Source organism: Haemaphysalis longicornis, unplaced genomic scaffold, assembly GCF_048455015.1.
Source record: "Haemaphysalis longicornis isolate Haplotype H1 unplaced genomic scaffold, Haemaphysalis longicornis Haplotype H1 scaffold_12, whole genome shotgun sequence".
Taxonomy (NCBI): Eukaryota; Metazoa; Arthropoda; class Arachnida; order Ixodida; family Ixodidae; genus Haemaphysalis; species Haemaphysalis longicornis.
In genome coordinates, this window is record NW_027526225.1 from 118150002 (window position 1) to 118165926 (window position 15925).

At 48.9% G+C, this 15925-nt stretch overlaps 1 protein-coding gene across 4 annotated transcripts in view; it reads left to right on the forward strand.

The window, feature by feature from the left end:
* LOC144163372 (terminal uridylyltransferase 7-like) overlaps nucleotides 1-14183 on the forward strand; it is a 63926-nt gene extending 49743 nt beyond the window's left edge. For 3 of the 4 annotated variants that reach the window (XM_077694332.1, XM_077694331.1, XM_077694334.1), the window contains 6 exons: nucleotides 764-811; nucleotides 1061-1152; nucleotides 6552-6754; nucleotides 8672-8946; nucleotides 10520-10860; nucleotides 12428-14183. In XM_077694332.1, the coding sequence (XP_077550458.1) occupies nucleotides 764-811; nucleotides 1061-1152; nucleotides 6552-6754; nucleotides 8672-8946; nucleotides 10520-10860; nucleotides 12428-12775 (1307 nt within the window). In that variant the 3' untranslated portion in view covers nucleotides 12776-14183. The remainder of the gene's footprint in view (nucleotides 1-763; nucleotides 812-1060; nucleotides 1153-6551; nucleotides 6755-8671; nucleotides 8947-10519; nucleotides 10861-12427) is intronic. The other variant, XM_077694333.1, reaches the window with a different exon arrangement.
* Nucleotides 14184-15925: the final 1742 nt, after the last annotated feature.

The following is a 15925-nucleotide window of genomic DNA, read 5'->3' on the forward strand; positions in this document are numbered from 1 at the left end:
CGGCGGACGAAACGCTAGGCCGTATGACTCTGTCGGAAGGCCGGCGAGCCGTGTAGTAGCGCAGCCAATTGCCAGCTCATGTCCTCTCGACGTCGCACGAAAACGCCACAGAAAATGGGCGAGGGTGCCGAGAGGAGGACAGCATTTTCGAATTTATTTTTCTACTAAATAAATTTGCGTAAACGTGCTCAGAGTGGTCGAAACAGGGCCTAGGGACTCCAGACTACAATTTGCGCTCGTAATCCCGCAATGTTTACAAATCACTTCAGTGTCCCTTTAACTGGGAGTCGACTGTACACGGGTGGCCATCTTGGAAGTGCCAAGCCAGGAAAGGCGCATCCTGTGGAGATCATACAATGTCGCCGGTATTAAGCCATCAATCGGCCACCGCGAAATTAACGTCTTGCAGGAGCTTCCCGTCTTTGTTGCTACTAGGCTCTTTCTTTGCTACTCAGGCACTTCAAGGTAACTGTTGCTTAGCAAACAAGCCATAACATTGACATGTGCTTCCTCTGTGCCTAGCAGTGACGCGTCATGCATTGCGCTTGAATACGTGGCACCAAAAACACTAAATTATTGAATGAAACAACAAGAATACTCGGTTTTTATTTACGAGCTGTGAATATTGACAGCCTTTTCATGATACGACGTTTTTAAAGTTGCATTTTTGCTGACTGAATGATCATTGCACTGCGGCGCATGCCTAGCCTTTTACTTTGTGGCTAATGTATGGTTCTTTATTATTATTTTTTTTTCTCCCCAGATCCTTTTGACCTGGACCACAATCTCGGTAGTGGAGTGTCTCGGAAGAGTGAGTGCTTTTCTTTCATCCAGAACCTGTACCTTGCAGCTGCATGAGAGAAGTTGTGTGTGGAAAACCACCCTTTAAAATCACTTTTGCCTAATCGCTCCATCCTGGTTATGCAGGAGTGACCCAAAACTACCCGCCGTAATTTTTCTCTCGTTCATCCAAGTGTTGTGACAGTAGCGACGCATGAGAGTGGAGTGAGTGAGGCAGAAGTTCCGCTTCAAGGCTTGTGCTTGTTCACTTCTCTTTCAGTGAACACATACATAATGAAGGCCTTCATCAAGGGACGATCCCTGTTCGGAACGCCGATACGCAAGCTTCCCCCTGCTTATGGCACGCACATGGTAAGCCCACCATCTCGCTTGGTGCTGGGGCCAGGAGAGGCAATTTGGCACCTGCTGGCACAAGTTAACTTGTAGTGTACGTAAACAAAATGTCGTTTTTTAAGTGAAGCTTTCTACAGTCGATACCGGATATATTGAACTCTATGGAGATGGTGAACTGCTTCGATGTATTGATAATTCGAAATATAAAATATGCCCATCTGAAGCTTATCTGTAAACTCTACACATCACCGAGAGCTTTCCGAGGTGATGACAAGCGGTAGCTTCCCGATTTGTTCTTCAAAACACGGAACATTTGAAACACTGTGCGACGACCACTGCAAATGTCCGTGAGCATCGCTTGCTTGATCTTCATAGTCGTGAAGTTCACCAAAATGTCTTGAAGCTTACTAACGCCATTCAAATGAGAAAGCCCAGCGCCATTCATTGCGCTGGCACGCTGAAGACTTCACCCCTCTAATAATGTCCACCTTCGTCGCTAAATCCAAATTCTACGTTTTTTTTCGACCGTGGCTCCGGTCGCCGCGAACAAAATGCTCACTCACCACACCGCACCGATCTCCATGCCAGCAGAGCCATTGCTGGGTCACAACGCCTCCCGTCAGTTTCCCCTTCCTCTTTCGGGTCCAGTCACACCCTGCGTTTTGGTTGTCATGAGGCTATCCCCATGCCAGCACATTGCGCAGGTTGGGCAGGTATTGAGAGCATAGAGTTTCTTAGTACCGTAAAATTCCGGGCAAGCGCCCCCACCCGTGCAAGCGCCCCCCCACCACTTCAGTGCTAATTCCAAATTTCCGCGCCATTCCGGGAAAGCGCCCCACCCCCCCTCCCTCCGCGCAGTTATCACGCACCACGTGCAGGCAACACTGACTTGCTGGAGCCAGTCTAAGAATCCAATCCAATCTGCTTCAACCAAACGCTACACGCCATTTGTTTCTTTGTTTTGGCGGTGGTAGGTCATGCATTCCTACACAGTTGCAAAGAAAATCGAGGTGATCCGATGGCACCGAGAGCACGGGAAAAACGTGCACCAGACCTCTCCACAGTTCAAGCTCGACCGAAAGCGCAAACGAGAATGGGTGAAGAATTTCGACAATCTCCTGCAGCAAAACTTCGGAAAAGGAAAACTTCGACGGAAGCTAAGCAACGGCGCCCCAGTGTTCAGTGAGTACGTGGACGATGCGCTGTTCGAGTTCTTAGAGCGCGAAAGAAGCGCGGGACGCGCCGTTAGCAACCGGCTGCTGTCTGAAGAGGCTGTGGAAATAGCAAACAGCATGCAGTTAGGTAACTTTGTAGCTTCCAGCCACTACATAAGCAGGTTTGGAAGCAGTGGTTCAGCGTTGCAATGCGCCGTGCCATGAACGAGAGCCAGAGAACGCCCGAGGAATCTGCGGAGGCATTAAGCGCCTTCCGGACTTCGGCAAACTTCCTGCGATGGCGAAATGACGTCAAAAGGCAACTTTAAGAAGCCGTCGCGGCAGCAGGTCCTTGTGGCGCGCTGCTTCAAGGGGTGCGGCATTGCAAACGCAATCGATGGCCCCGAGGACGGCGACCTGCACGGCGGGCTGGCAGATGTCGGAGTGGTGGTGCGAGAAGACCGGGGCGGACTGGAAGACCAGTGCGCCGAACTGTTTTTTGCTACAGACTCTGAGGAGCCTTTCGATGGTTTCGAAAGTGACGGACAGCAGTAAGATCAAGCCGTGGCACCCGAAGACTGAGGCAGCAGAGTGCTGCGAACTTTTTTTTTTTTGCTGCTAAGTTTTCCAATGGTTTCCAAACTAACTAACAGTAACATCTTTTGCGTAATAAAGTTCAGCTTCCTAATGAAAGTTTAAAACCACGCTCACTGCGTTTTTTTTTCGTAAAAACAATTGTCGCCACCATCTTGAATTTCGGTGCCGTTCCGGGATTGCGCCCCCCCTTCACTTTGCCGGTAATTCCGCCTTGCTGAGGGGGGGGCGCTTGCCCGGAATTTTACGGTAAGTATTGAAGGCCACCCAAGCGACGCGATGCCTGAGAAGTCATCAGCATCTTTCACTGCTCTATGGGGAGAAATGCACTTGCAGGGACACTTGCATCGCCGGTGTTTGATATACAGAATGTGGCAATGAACGAGTTTGATGCACGCGTACAAAAGTGTATACTTTTGCATAGGATTTCCAAGGGGATATTTGGACTGTTTGATATATGCAATAATTCGGTATATCCAGGTTAAATATATCCAGGTTTGGTATATCCAGGTATATCGAGGCTCACGCCGAAGGTTTCCCCCACGGCGACACGGACCTCATTTGTAGGTGAGCCACCCTCGACGTGTGCAAGATCGGAGCAGTTGGTGTCTCCGGAGAGTCGTCCACCGCCGTCGTTTGACCGCAGCTCTCTGGAAGGTCAGCCAGATCTGGCAGTGGCCACAAAGCTTAAAATCCCCAAGAGCTGGGTCGAAGAAAATATCCACCCTGAAGCTAACCAGTTCAGCTGTGTACAGTTTGACAACATTCAACCAGGACACCAGAAGGTCATTGAGACAAACATCTCAGCAACTCTCGTTCGCTAACGTGGCTGAAGTCTCCGCTAAAGAAGCAGCTGTGGTTACAACACAGTCCGATGCCAGCAACGAGGTAGCATCAATAGTTGAAACGGGAAATGCAGAGAGCAAAGAATACAAGGGAGCACTTCCCTTCGACCGTCACGTTCTGCGGCACTTTTCAAAGCAGATGACAAACTTGGAGGATGTAAAACCGCAGAAGAAAATACGGGAGTCGCTTAGCGAAGGAAAAGCCGATCAAGTCAACTGCACGATGCACCTCCTCGGCGTACAGAACATCATCATCCTGGCTTCCTCATCAAAGATAGACAGCACAGCCCGGGCTAGCAAGGAAGACACGAAGCGAAACCCGAGGCAGTTCCACCGAGAACAGGCATACAACCGTTTCTTCTGCCATTGGTATACCGACCTTTATGCCGACCTTCGAACCAGAGTTGGGGGCAAACCAAAAGTGTTTGTCGGTGCGCCTCATTGCAGTGTGGCCCGAGTGTGAAGGCGTGAAGAATTGCGAAGCAAAAGATGAAAGCCAGGTGAGCGGCCAATCCCCCACTAAACCAAAGACTGCCACCGATTGGAAGAAGAGAAAGAAGAAGCACAGAGCTCATTCAGGGGAGAATAAACATGGTAGCTTGAGAGACGGACATAGTTTCATTACAATATCCGGGATTGACTGTACACCTCTCCGATTGCGACATTCCCCCAAAACGCACTGCAAAAAAGCCAACTTTCTCTGCTAATGATGATGATGATGATGATTACCAAGGGTAAAGTGAAAGATAGGTGAAACACGAAGCTTGCCGTGGTCGAAAGCCAATGTCTTCAAAGTCCAAAGTCGAAATCGTTACACCCAGAACGCACTGCAGGAAAGCCAACTTACAGTATGGGTTTCCACAAAGGCGCATCAAGTGCATCAACAAAAAAAAATGCATCCAGTGGCTGAAATCGAACTTGGGTCTTTTGCGTTATGAAGCCGGCGTCTATCCAATGGCGCCATTTTCGATTTGGATTTTGGACTTTGATTTTGACTCGGCTTGCATGGGAGCTTGGCATTTTAACCATTTTTCTCTCAAAGGGACCATGAAGACAAAATACAAGTTTGTTTTATTCGAAAGATTGGACTTTTATACTGCCCTCGGTGCTTGTCTGGCAGCAAGCAGTGCTTTGTTCACTGAGAGATCAAACAATGTAAGCCAAAATTGCAAATTTCTCGCCACATCATGGGTTTCGTGACATCAAAAATTACATATCTAGGGCAGGTTTATAAAACGCAAGCTAGTAAGTTGACTAAGGCTGCTGCCCATGACAAAAACATTTCTTTTTGTTTGACAGGTTATCATCTGCTTTCACCGGTGGCATAACGATACCGCTGAAAAAACTATTGTCCGCGCACGTTTTTTTTTTTTTTTCCTGGTGGAACTTATTGTTACAGTTGATAGTAATCATGTCGTAAAATATTGTGCGACTCGACAGGACGGGTCACAGAAGTTGCACTGTCACTTATGCCAGCTAGCCAGTGTCGTGTCAAAGGATTGATTTGATTGATTGTGGGGTTTAACGCGCCGACGCAACGCAGGCGATGAGGCGCGCCGTAGTGGAGGGCTCCGGATTAATTTTGACCACCTGGGGATCTTTATCGTGTGCCGAAATCTCGTACACACGGGCTTTTTTGCTTTTCGCCTCCATCAGAAAAGCGGCTGCCGCGGCTGGGAATCGAACCCGCGACCTCGTGCTCAGCAGCGCAACGCCTTAGCCACTGAGCCACCGCGGCGGGTGTCGTGTCAAAGGAGCCCAATTCGCTGGTCGGCTGTGCGGCGTCGGCCAGCATAGTGCGCGCAGTACGCACTAGTGCTTCGGTGTCTATGTGTTCATTCGTAAATTTCATTGCTTAGCTCGACATTCTTACTGCTATAAAGAGAATGTGCACTAAATTTAGGGGCCAATAGCTCGTTCTGCACGCTTATAACCCCTGTTTAATTGGCGTTGGGTATTGTCGGCCTCAGCCAATTGCAACAATTTGTCCATAATACGTTGTACATTCAGTGGGAAAAAGTGGCTGAGGTGTTGCATGGCCATTCTCGGTTTTGCTCATCGTATAGCTTATTTGAGTGAAGTTTGCATTAAAAGTGGTGTCAGTGTTATTCTAATGAAGCAGTCTTTCGAATGAGTCAAACTTGCATTTGTATATGGAAAAACAGCGCTAAAACGGGACAAAGAACGTGACAAGACTGGGCGCTGTTCTTTGTCCCGTTTTAGCGCTGTTTTTCCATATTCAGTTATGTACCAACAAGCCCGCACCAACACACTTTTTGCATTTTGTCTTCATGGCCTTTCAGAAAGGGGCTTTGATTTATTTTTTTATCATGTCACATGCAGTTGGAGCTTCTATGATGACAGAGCTAAAATTACAAGAACTAGAGTTACAAACAGCGCTAACAGTACAACAAGAAGTGACAATGCACGACACTGCCGTGTGTTATGACTGGGGTGTAGTTGCACCTGTTTGCATAGTAAGGGAACAATTTGAGCTGGTGTTTAGCGTGTGATGAAAACTTGGGGGGAAGGGGGGGGGGGGGCGGTAGCAATGATTTGACATTCTCGGAACATGTACCCAGGGACTGTAGGGACTGTATCCGAGCACGCATTCAGGGCAAACAAATGGAGCATCATTCGATTTTCCAGCTCTCAACCGCACACCTATGTTTGCTCATGTGCCACTTCACAAATTATTTGGAGAACGAGTTCATGCTCTCCAACTTGTTTAGTGCTGAAATCTGGTGCCGCCTTAGCATTCCGTGACTGGGAGTGTGCCCTGTATTTCAACGCACCTGAATGCTGGTCTGCTGCGCTCTTGCAGGAATATTTCTTTGACTCACGCCAACTGACCGACGGGCAGCCGCCCAACGACCGCGGGTGTCGCCGGTGCGGCAAGATCGGCCACCGCGTCAAGGAGTGCCCGCGGCAGCGGGGTTCGGGCCCCCCCGAATGTGAAGAGCGAAACGCAGCCGGCCGCCAGAGGGACAACGGCCAGCGCTCTCTTTGGCCAGTGGCAGATGCTAGGCATGTATAAACAGCGAGAACCTGTGGCACGCGCCTGCTGTGTGCTTGCACGGGAGACGCAATAAACACCTGACCTGCTCCTCTACCATTATTGTTCGCTTTGTTGGCAAGAAAGGGCTGGCCGTCTTGACTGTTGCCATTTCGCAGGGGAGTTGTAACCATTGTCTGGTAACTTGTTTAGGGTTAATGTTTTGGTGCTGTTTACGAAATGTCGCCCCCCCACCCCCACCCCTCCACTTTTTTTCTGTATGATTTGGAGACATTGAAGGCAAGTTTGCAAGTCTGTAGCTTTGACTTAGCTTTTTGACTGGCTTCGCGTGCAACGGGATACAAATTGTGCTGTAACAGATCATAAGTCCGATGATAATCACGAAATAGCTTTTCATTGCAGTTTAAAGGCCAACTGCACTCAAATTTTTTTTTAACGTACAATACGTATTACCAAACCAACTAGGACATGACCAGTAGCTGTGTGAAATGCTTTTTAATCAGCTAGAAATATTTAAAATAGCTCTGTATACTCGGGTACAAGTTAAGAATGGCAACGGAAGTTGACACTGTGCCTCATCACTGCAGCCAGATGTTACTTCGCACGGCAGAAGTAGCGCATTACTGGAAACGTTTTGAACATGGCACGAGCCATTTATGTGATTTTTTGGACTTAATATGCCTATAAACTACGGCAGCGACAACAAACTAACTACGTGAGAAAAGGCAGACGGTATCACGCATTCAAAGCAATCTCCTTTCAAAACACGTGCGCCTGTTGACATTTGGGTTCGTCGATTTGGCGGAGTGATATCGTACATGAGCTTTTGCCGTTCTTAACTTGTTCCCGCATATAGCAGACGACGCTGCACCTGCTGGTGGATCGTACAAACAGCCATGAAGCGGAAGTGACATGCCGGCCGGCTGGGTGCTTGGCTAGCCAGTAAAACGGGCTGAGCGACACAGGGCACGATTCTTTGAAGGCTGCCACAAGCGTAACGCAGTTTGCCACAGGTTTACTTCAGCTGGCCGGCCACTTGCTTGCTGGCTGCAAGGTCAATTCAGCCTGGCTGTAATGGCCGTGCGCTTCTCTCAATTTTGGTTTCAAAATCTCCTATTTTTGTTGGTCGTCTGTGCCATGTGTGTGCTTATTTCAGTTGTCATATTTTGTATCTTACTGTCTTTCAAGGTATGCTAAACAGAAATTGGGTTTTCATGAGGTCGATATTTTGAGTACAGTTGGCCTATAACTCCAACATGGCATCAAAGCGCATAAAAAATGGAATGTGGGGTGCCTGGTATTTTTCTTTTTCAATTTTTTAAGAAAGCGAAGGTCATAGACTTCTGGTGCATTATAAAGTAGAATCATCATTCAAGCTTGGCAGAAGGGCTTCAGTGTCCATTTAACAAAGGGAAGGTCACTTATGGAAAATGAGAAATGCATGATAAACTAATGCTCTCTTTGATTTTCCAACTGTAAAATGTCAGGTCTGCCTGTGCTACAGCATTGCATGAAAATTGTGTCCACATGTTCACAGTGGTTGCAAGTTTACCCTAACACTTTGGCTTTCACAACAACCCCTTCCCTTCTCTCCCTAACCTCTCGTGTGCAAACATTTTGCAATGCGAGGTTTGTGTCTTAACAATAGAGAGTTGCATCAACAACGCATGCACAAACACGCTACACATATGTATGCCACGCTGCCTTGTACAGTCCACCCTGTATTTGCAAGGTTAGAGTTCTGATCTTGACAACAAAGGTGGAGTAATGGCTGCGCACATAAGGTGCTTTGCCTACAATTTTTAATTTGCATGCTCTCTGTTTGCTTCCGACTATTTACAAGATCCGTAGTCTGTGAATCAACCGGGACACTAGAATTGCCTCGCGAAGTGCAAGGTAGACATTCAGCGTTGATGCTGTAATTTCAGTGCCCTGCGCGACAGGAATCGAGACCCAAGGGACATTGCTCCTGGCATGCTCCGTGGTGGAGTGATGAAGAATCAGAGGTTCCAGCAACAGCAGCCGCAGCAAGCGGGACCACTGCAGAGGAGGATGCGAATGGGGCCCCCGGTTCACCAGCAGCAGCCCAGAGGTCGGCTTCCAGACGGCCAGCAGCTTGTGCCGCTGCGCCAGAGCCAACAGCAGCAGAGGCAGCCGCAGCAACCCAAGCAGCCCCAGCAGCAGCAGAGTGCGCCACCCGAAGGTGAGTTTGTTGGTGGCGATTTTCGGGCCAAGGATGCGCACTGGTCTCGCTGCTTTTTTTTTTCCCCCTGTGTGCTGTCACTCTTGCAAAGCCCGTTGGGACAGATGGTGAATGCTGAAGGCAACAGACTAGGAGTGTCAGTGTCAGAGGCTCATTGCAACAGCAGGGGTGGCTGTTACCTGCCTCACTTACGGAGAACAACGAAAATTACCGGTGTCATGAATGGTGCAGAAACCACATAGGTGGACACTTGTTTAAACTTCCCCCTGCGGTGGCCCATTGCCATTTTGCTTGTGAGTGCAAATACATGGCTAGGTTTGGTTTCTAGCCATGTTGGCTGTCTTTCAGATGGAGGCGACATACAAAAGTGCCTAGTGAAGTTTTTGCAAGCGTTGAAAAGATGCCTGGGCGTATATGGCGTGCTGCAGCGCATGGATGTAGCGTATCCAACTTGTTAAAACTAATCATAATACAATCATTCAATGGCGTGAAGACAAAGAAGGGGGAAAGTTTATTTGTTCTTAAAAGCCACGATTTGTTGCTGCATGCATGGGTGGGCAGGTTCACTCATGAGTTAACTCACTCACCCGTCATGAGTGTGTATTTGCGAGTGAGCGTCACACCATTGCTGTGGTCAGGTGATTGTGAGGGGCCACTGGTGCATGGGAGTGCTGTTTGCGGTGAACCCTACTCGCGAGTGTGTCCATTCGCAATGAGTAGGGTTCACCGCGAGCGGCGCTCGCACTCACGATAAGGCCACTCACCATCGTGTTGGATTGAGCGAAGTCATGCTTATGGGTAAATTGCTGTAATACTTATGTATCTTTGGTGGTGAAGATTTGGAGTTTTTTTACCAAGTCTGAGTGCTCGAACCCATGTGTGAGTCTTGGGATTTGACTACAGTGGTAGTTTTTGTTGTATTAAAGCTAACCAGGGTTTCACTGATATCCTGTTACATGAACTATCCGACTCGCTTTATCATTGTTACTTATTTCTTCCCTGCCTTTCCAAATAGAAGAAGTCAGTGAAACAATTGAGTACTGTAGAGAGCACAAAGAAGAGTTACAGCAGGTAATTTAGGCAATGAGGAACCAATACCAGCAAAAGTTTTTAGCATGAAGCGTATAGTCACCAAGTGCGGCAAACGCTATTCCTGCAGTGTGAAATCACAGCTGTGGCCATGCACACATTTACAATCACCTTTTCTGCCTGAAGCAGCGCGGTTTCTGGTGATCAGGTCTTCAGGGAACCTTAGAAGAACTATTCGAAAAATGTTCAGTTTGCCAGCCAGGAATTCTGTAAAATAGCTAGCAAACATCAGTGTAAGACATGAAGAGGCCTCCATGTATAGTTATACATGTGGTTGGCCAGCCGAATCAGCCGACGGTCAGGCGAGTGTGACCGCACCATAATTCTTAAGTGCAGGCAGCAACCATTCTCATTGAGCTAAATTGTAGTGCAGTGCGCACTGCCCGATTTTTGAGTAAAAAAGGCTGTAGTTTATTGTCTTTGTGCTCCATTCAAGTTGCCAAGACATCAATTTTGCTCTTCATTCTCCTTCACGCATTTGCAGGCCACCATCCCGGTTCCGCTGCCGAAGCACCGCCGCTGCAGCCTCCTGGGGGCATTGCCCCGCCGGGGGTTGCCCAGGCCCAGCTCCAGAGGGCGCTGCAGGACATGATGGGGGTGGGGCTCCACCACCAGGTGGGAGGAGCCAAGCCCGCCCACTGTTTTGCCCCGCCCATGGCCACGCCCCCGAACTTTCTGGCCCCGCCCATGCGGCCGCCCCCGTTCCCGGGCGCCAACGGCCAGGCGCCTCCCCACCCGGACGTCCAGAACCTGCTGTTCCGGATACAGCAGCAGCAACACATGCAGGCCCAGCCACAGGACTTGTCCAAGCACTATGGGCAATGGGTGAGCCACAGCCTGTAGAGATTGGTCTGCTGAGTTGGCGAGGCGATGGTCGAAGAGACTAACTCTTGCATTACGAGGACAAAAACGGCCGATTTTGAGTTCTCCCATGCAACCTCTTTTCTCTTGAGCTACTGGACACATGTAGCATTGCTATGCATGAAATGGTAGCTTATAGATTGCTCTTTGAGACACATAACAAGGTACAATTATTTATACTTTATTGCCCTAATAAACAGAAAAAAAAATGCACAAAAAAGTATACATACGCACTGTATATATAGGCGATTGTACTGAGCCTAAAAATTATTTTAGGAATTATAAGATATACAAGTTATTCCCGTGTTCCTAAGCTATGAATAAATTCATCATCAGTGCTGTACACCAAGTTTTGTATTCTTGCGAGCCTGCCAACCTAGCAGCCCTGACGGCTGTGCCACTTCGAAAGTCACTTGAGAGTAAGTCGTTCTCTCTAAAAATTGTTATCACTTCAGGGGTAAAAAACAAGAAAAAAAAAATCCAGCCCTCGAGAAGCAACGTGCGTCGCTCCACAGCGCTAATCTGACACGGAACGGCAGGCTATCTTGAGGGTGATAACGTGATATGGCGCGGTGCATTTGGCCAAATATCCCCGCTGCACATTGTTGAGGCCCTACACATGAAAGTGAAACGGCAGTCGTCAGATAGGAAGCACGTTTTGTTCACAAACACAGCGCGAAGACAAAAACGGAAGTTTACCTGGCAGCACCTGCCGAAGCCTGAGGCTGTTGAATGGGAGTGACTTCATCAGAACTGGTGAATCCGCATCGTTGCTAGAGTCATCACTGCTGCTGGGGTAACAAAAATTAGTAGCAGCAGCTACTGAAGTCCCTGCCATAGCTGTCTGTTTTGCGGAGCATGCCGTGAAGTGAACGCCGTTTTCGTGCAACTCGCCGCCATCGTGGGCTCAAATTTCACTCTTGGCGCCGCCTCAGCATGCAAAATAAATACGCCAGATGGCGTTAGTTGTCCACAAGGCACCGTTCTTTTAGCTTTCACAGGATGTTTGAAATCGTCGGAACTGCGTGTCCAATGGCCTATGCCGCCATAAGGGAAAAGTTAAAGTTCTTTTGCACATAAACTGGGTTTTCCTCTACATGGAACCCCCACTTTTCACTTTGTGGGTTGTTTCGTTTAGCTTCCCACCTCAGAGGAACCAGTTCCCTGCGCTTTTTTTGTGCTGTCACACTTGGTGTAAAGGGAGACCTTGCAGTCTGCTTGTTCTATCTTGTGGGCCCTTTGGAAATGTTACTTGCACTACACACTAGCTGAGATAAGGCGGACATCCCAGTTAGCTTGTTACTTAAGCGTCTTTCCCATGTCCCCGACTTGTTACGTTGTAACACATGCAATGCCTAGCTGGCGGTGTCCTGCAGTTCCATTTAGGGCTAAATGCCTATTAACATTGTCAGATGCTTCGCAAATGAATTCATGGGTTCCCCTTGGTAGCGCATGCTTCCGTGATGATACCAGGCTCGCAGTATCCGTACCCACTGTAACGTCGCCATTTTCCTGTTCCACCTCGGTGCAGCCCATGAACATGCCACCGCCAAGGCATCCAATGCCTTGGCCTCCAAACCTCCCGCCTCATGGCCAGCAAGAGCCACCGCAGCACGTGGGCGGCTTCTTGGGACAGCGACCGCCGCCTCCACACGGCATCCCGCATCCCTCGCCGCTGCTTCTGCCTCCGCCGCACCAGCAGCCGTTCTTGTGCGGTCCGCCTTCCAAGCCGGCCTTCAGCACGACGCCCTCCGCCAGCCAGCCGGTCTTTGCCGGCGCAGTCCCTTGTGTGGGAGGGGAGCAGCAGCAGCAGCAGTGGGATTCTCCTCCCCTGGCGCACCCGGCCCAAGAGGCGAAATCTGTGCCGTCCCAAGAATGAGAATCTCTAACATCCAAGTTCGCCGGCCTGTGGGAGATGAGGAGGGGGCGTTGCTGTCCGAATCCCTCGAGACGAGGAGCTCAGACTGTGGCGTTTTTAACAAGGTTTGTGGCACCTGGGGAAGGTCATTAGAGGCGAAGCTACAGTATGTGCGAGATGTTGAAAATTGGAGCATTATTTTTTACGACGGCGGCACCAGTAAAACTGCCTGATGTTCACATGGTCCCGTGGGATGTGCATTGTGCTAAAAGTGCCTCAGGGAGTGTGCACCTTAGTGCTGTTGAAATCATCTCCTTCTTACCTACTTACGAGTCTTCCTCAGAGGATTTCTTTTAAAGAAAGATCATGCACATTTTGCCTTTTTTTTCCTCAGTAATTCATCTCAATTAGAGCTCAATATTGACGATTGTACTCCGGGATCAGCGTACGGTGCCTACGTAGCTGCCGTAGTGTTGTAGCGCTTGGCTGATCAGATGTGAAAACATCAGTTGTGGAAGATTGTTTTTTATTGGTCTAACCATATCGCATCATCTGAGATTAAATTCATGCGCACATTTTGTTAGCATTATGGGGTGCACAGCCTTGTACACATCTCTCTTGTAACTTTATTGTTTTGTTTGTGTAGTTTTGACATTTCTCACACATTGTAGCTAGCTGCCCCCGTGACATGCCCAGCTTAGCCCTTGCCCAACGCCTTAAAAATGCTGAGGTGTTCTGTATGTTTGCGAAAAAAAGGGAGCCTGGAATCTTATTTCTCTGGTTCGAAGTGGGACTGGGAACACAGTGAAGTCGTGCGTTGTGACAGCTAGTTTATAAGCCACAAAAAGAAAGCTGTCTTTTTGGTAATTGCTATGGTGGTGGTGGCAATTGGGTTACCGGTAATCGGACTACGTAGACGGCAACTACCAAGGAAACACCGTGCATGTGATTGGAGACTGGGCGTTGTTTTAAAGCTCTCCTACTGTCGTAGGAGGCTCTGTGGCCTTTGCCAACATGTATGCCTTTTGTAATTAAATAAGCGACCTATCATCGTCAGCTCTATTCGATCTCAAGGCCACTGCATTGTCGTTCTTTGTCATGCGTACAAGCCTTTGAAAATCTTAGAGAGGCAGATTTGCGATCGTGCAATTTGTGTTACCGTGTCGCTGCGCAAAACACTGTGGCTGTGTGGAATAGCATTGATTGATTTTAATAACAGTCATCATCAGGATTTTACGGCAGACATTCTGTATCGTGCCATCAGTTGTGAACGGTGTCATGAACAAAAAAAAAAAAAAAAAGAAACAGTGTGACCATCATTGCTTGTACATATGTTGATTTCAAAAGCACATCAGTGGTCTGACGTTTTACGCGCCACCAATAGTGGGCAATTGTAGTAAGATATGTAAGTAAAGAGAAATTCAGACAATGCGTTGTTCTCTATGTTTTATTTGTTGCTTGGGTGTGGGAGTTGGAATGTAGTTTGCCTGCCTTATGAACTGCTCGTCACTCACCTGTAGCTTGACTACAGTGCAAATGTTTCCTTGTTTGTACGGAACTTTTAAGTTCAGTTCCCATAATTTAAAGGGACCCTGCAACACCTTTTGAGCAGTGCAAGTAAAACTGAGTGACGTTAAGGGGACACGCGGGTCGAAAAAACGCGATTTTTTCGAAATATACCGATTTTTTGTTTTCCCTTGCATTAGCATCTTTGACTATCCTTCTTTCATGGGTAAAAAAATGAAAACGAAATACGAACGAGAACTTAGTGAAAAATGTGTCTGAATGACTCGCGGTGACCCAAGAAATCGCGCAATCAAGCCAAATTTCGGCCAGGTTTGAGAATTTATTCCGCACGGCAGCGTGGCTCGCCGCCATTTTGGTCACTTGAGAGAGGTAGATCAAGCCTTCTTCTCTCGATTGAGCCGCTCGCCAGCTTCGTATCTCCGCGTAAAAAAAATAAAAAAAATGTTTCTTCCCGCTTGTTTTGCGAGCTCCCACTGGGCATTTAAATCACGTGACGCGAAAGCGGGACCGCCATTGGCTCTTGCCGCTTGTGAGCCGCCATCGCCGCCATCGCCCGCATCGTTCCGTTCGCTACTTCGCGCTATCTTTTCTACTTCCTTATCGTGTGTTTTTAATCGTTAACGGTGAGGAGAAGCGTGACTTTTGACGCCGGAAGCAGCGTACTTCATGCCGGTACAAAGGAAAGCGCAAGCGGCGCAGCATTGTGACGACCACGGCCAATGCCGGCACGACCGGCACCGTGAGGCCTAACGGCGCCGGGCCTTCAAGCGTTGCAAGCGCGGCTCTACCAGGCGGGGCTGATTTTATCAGCGAAGATATCGGCTTTATAAGCGCATCGGAGAAGAAGTCGGCAGCCTTCCAAGGTGAGGAGACAGCCAGCCACGGGAGCGGTGCAGTTATCTGTGGAGTCGGCGCTCTGACTGACCTTGAGTGCCGCCGTGTGCGCGACGTGTGGGAAGTGCGAACTCGTCGTAGTTGAGGTTGCGAACAAGCGAAAGGGCCTCGCATCGGTACTGGAACTGAAGTGCAAAAACGAGAAGTGCCCTGCGGGAGTGGCTGCGGGAGTGATTTCTTCGGTTTACTCGTCGCAGCGCGCTGCCGCCGTCGGTCGCGGAGGCCGCAAACCGGAACTCTGCAGTTTCGCCGTCAATGTGAAAGCGGTACTCGCTGCACGCGCGGTTGGCATCGGACACGATCAGCTGTGCAGGTTTTGTGCCATTCTTGGTCTACCAAAACCACAGCATCAAAAGACGTTCTACAACACTGCCAAGAAAGTTCATGTTGCGGCCACAAAAGGCGTCTCAGACAACCTTGCTGAAGCAAGGCAAGTAACTGCGTTGCAAGCTGGTCAGACTGACCTCAGTGTGATTTTTGATGGTACTTGGCAGAAGCAAAGACACGAGCCACAACAGTGTTGGCACTGCCATTTCTCTTGACACTGGTCTCTGCCTGGATTTTGAGGTGCTGTCAAACTACTTGTACTTGTAGCCGCCACCAAAAGCTTGATGAGCAAGAGGAGGAAGTGTGGCAAGCCTTTCGTGCCTCGTGTGTGTGAAAAAAATGTTGACTGCTCATCCCATGCCATGGAGACGGAAGCAGCACTGCACATCTGGCACAGGACGCTATCGTACAACCTGCAGTTCA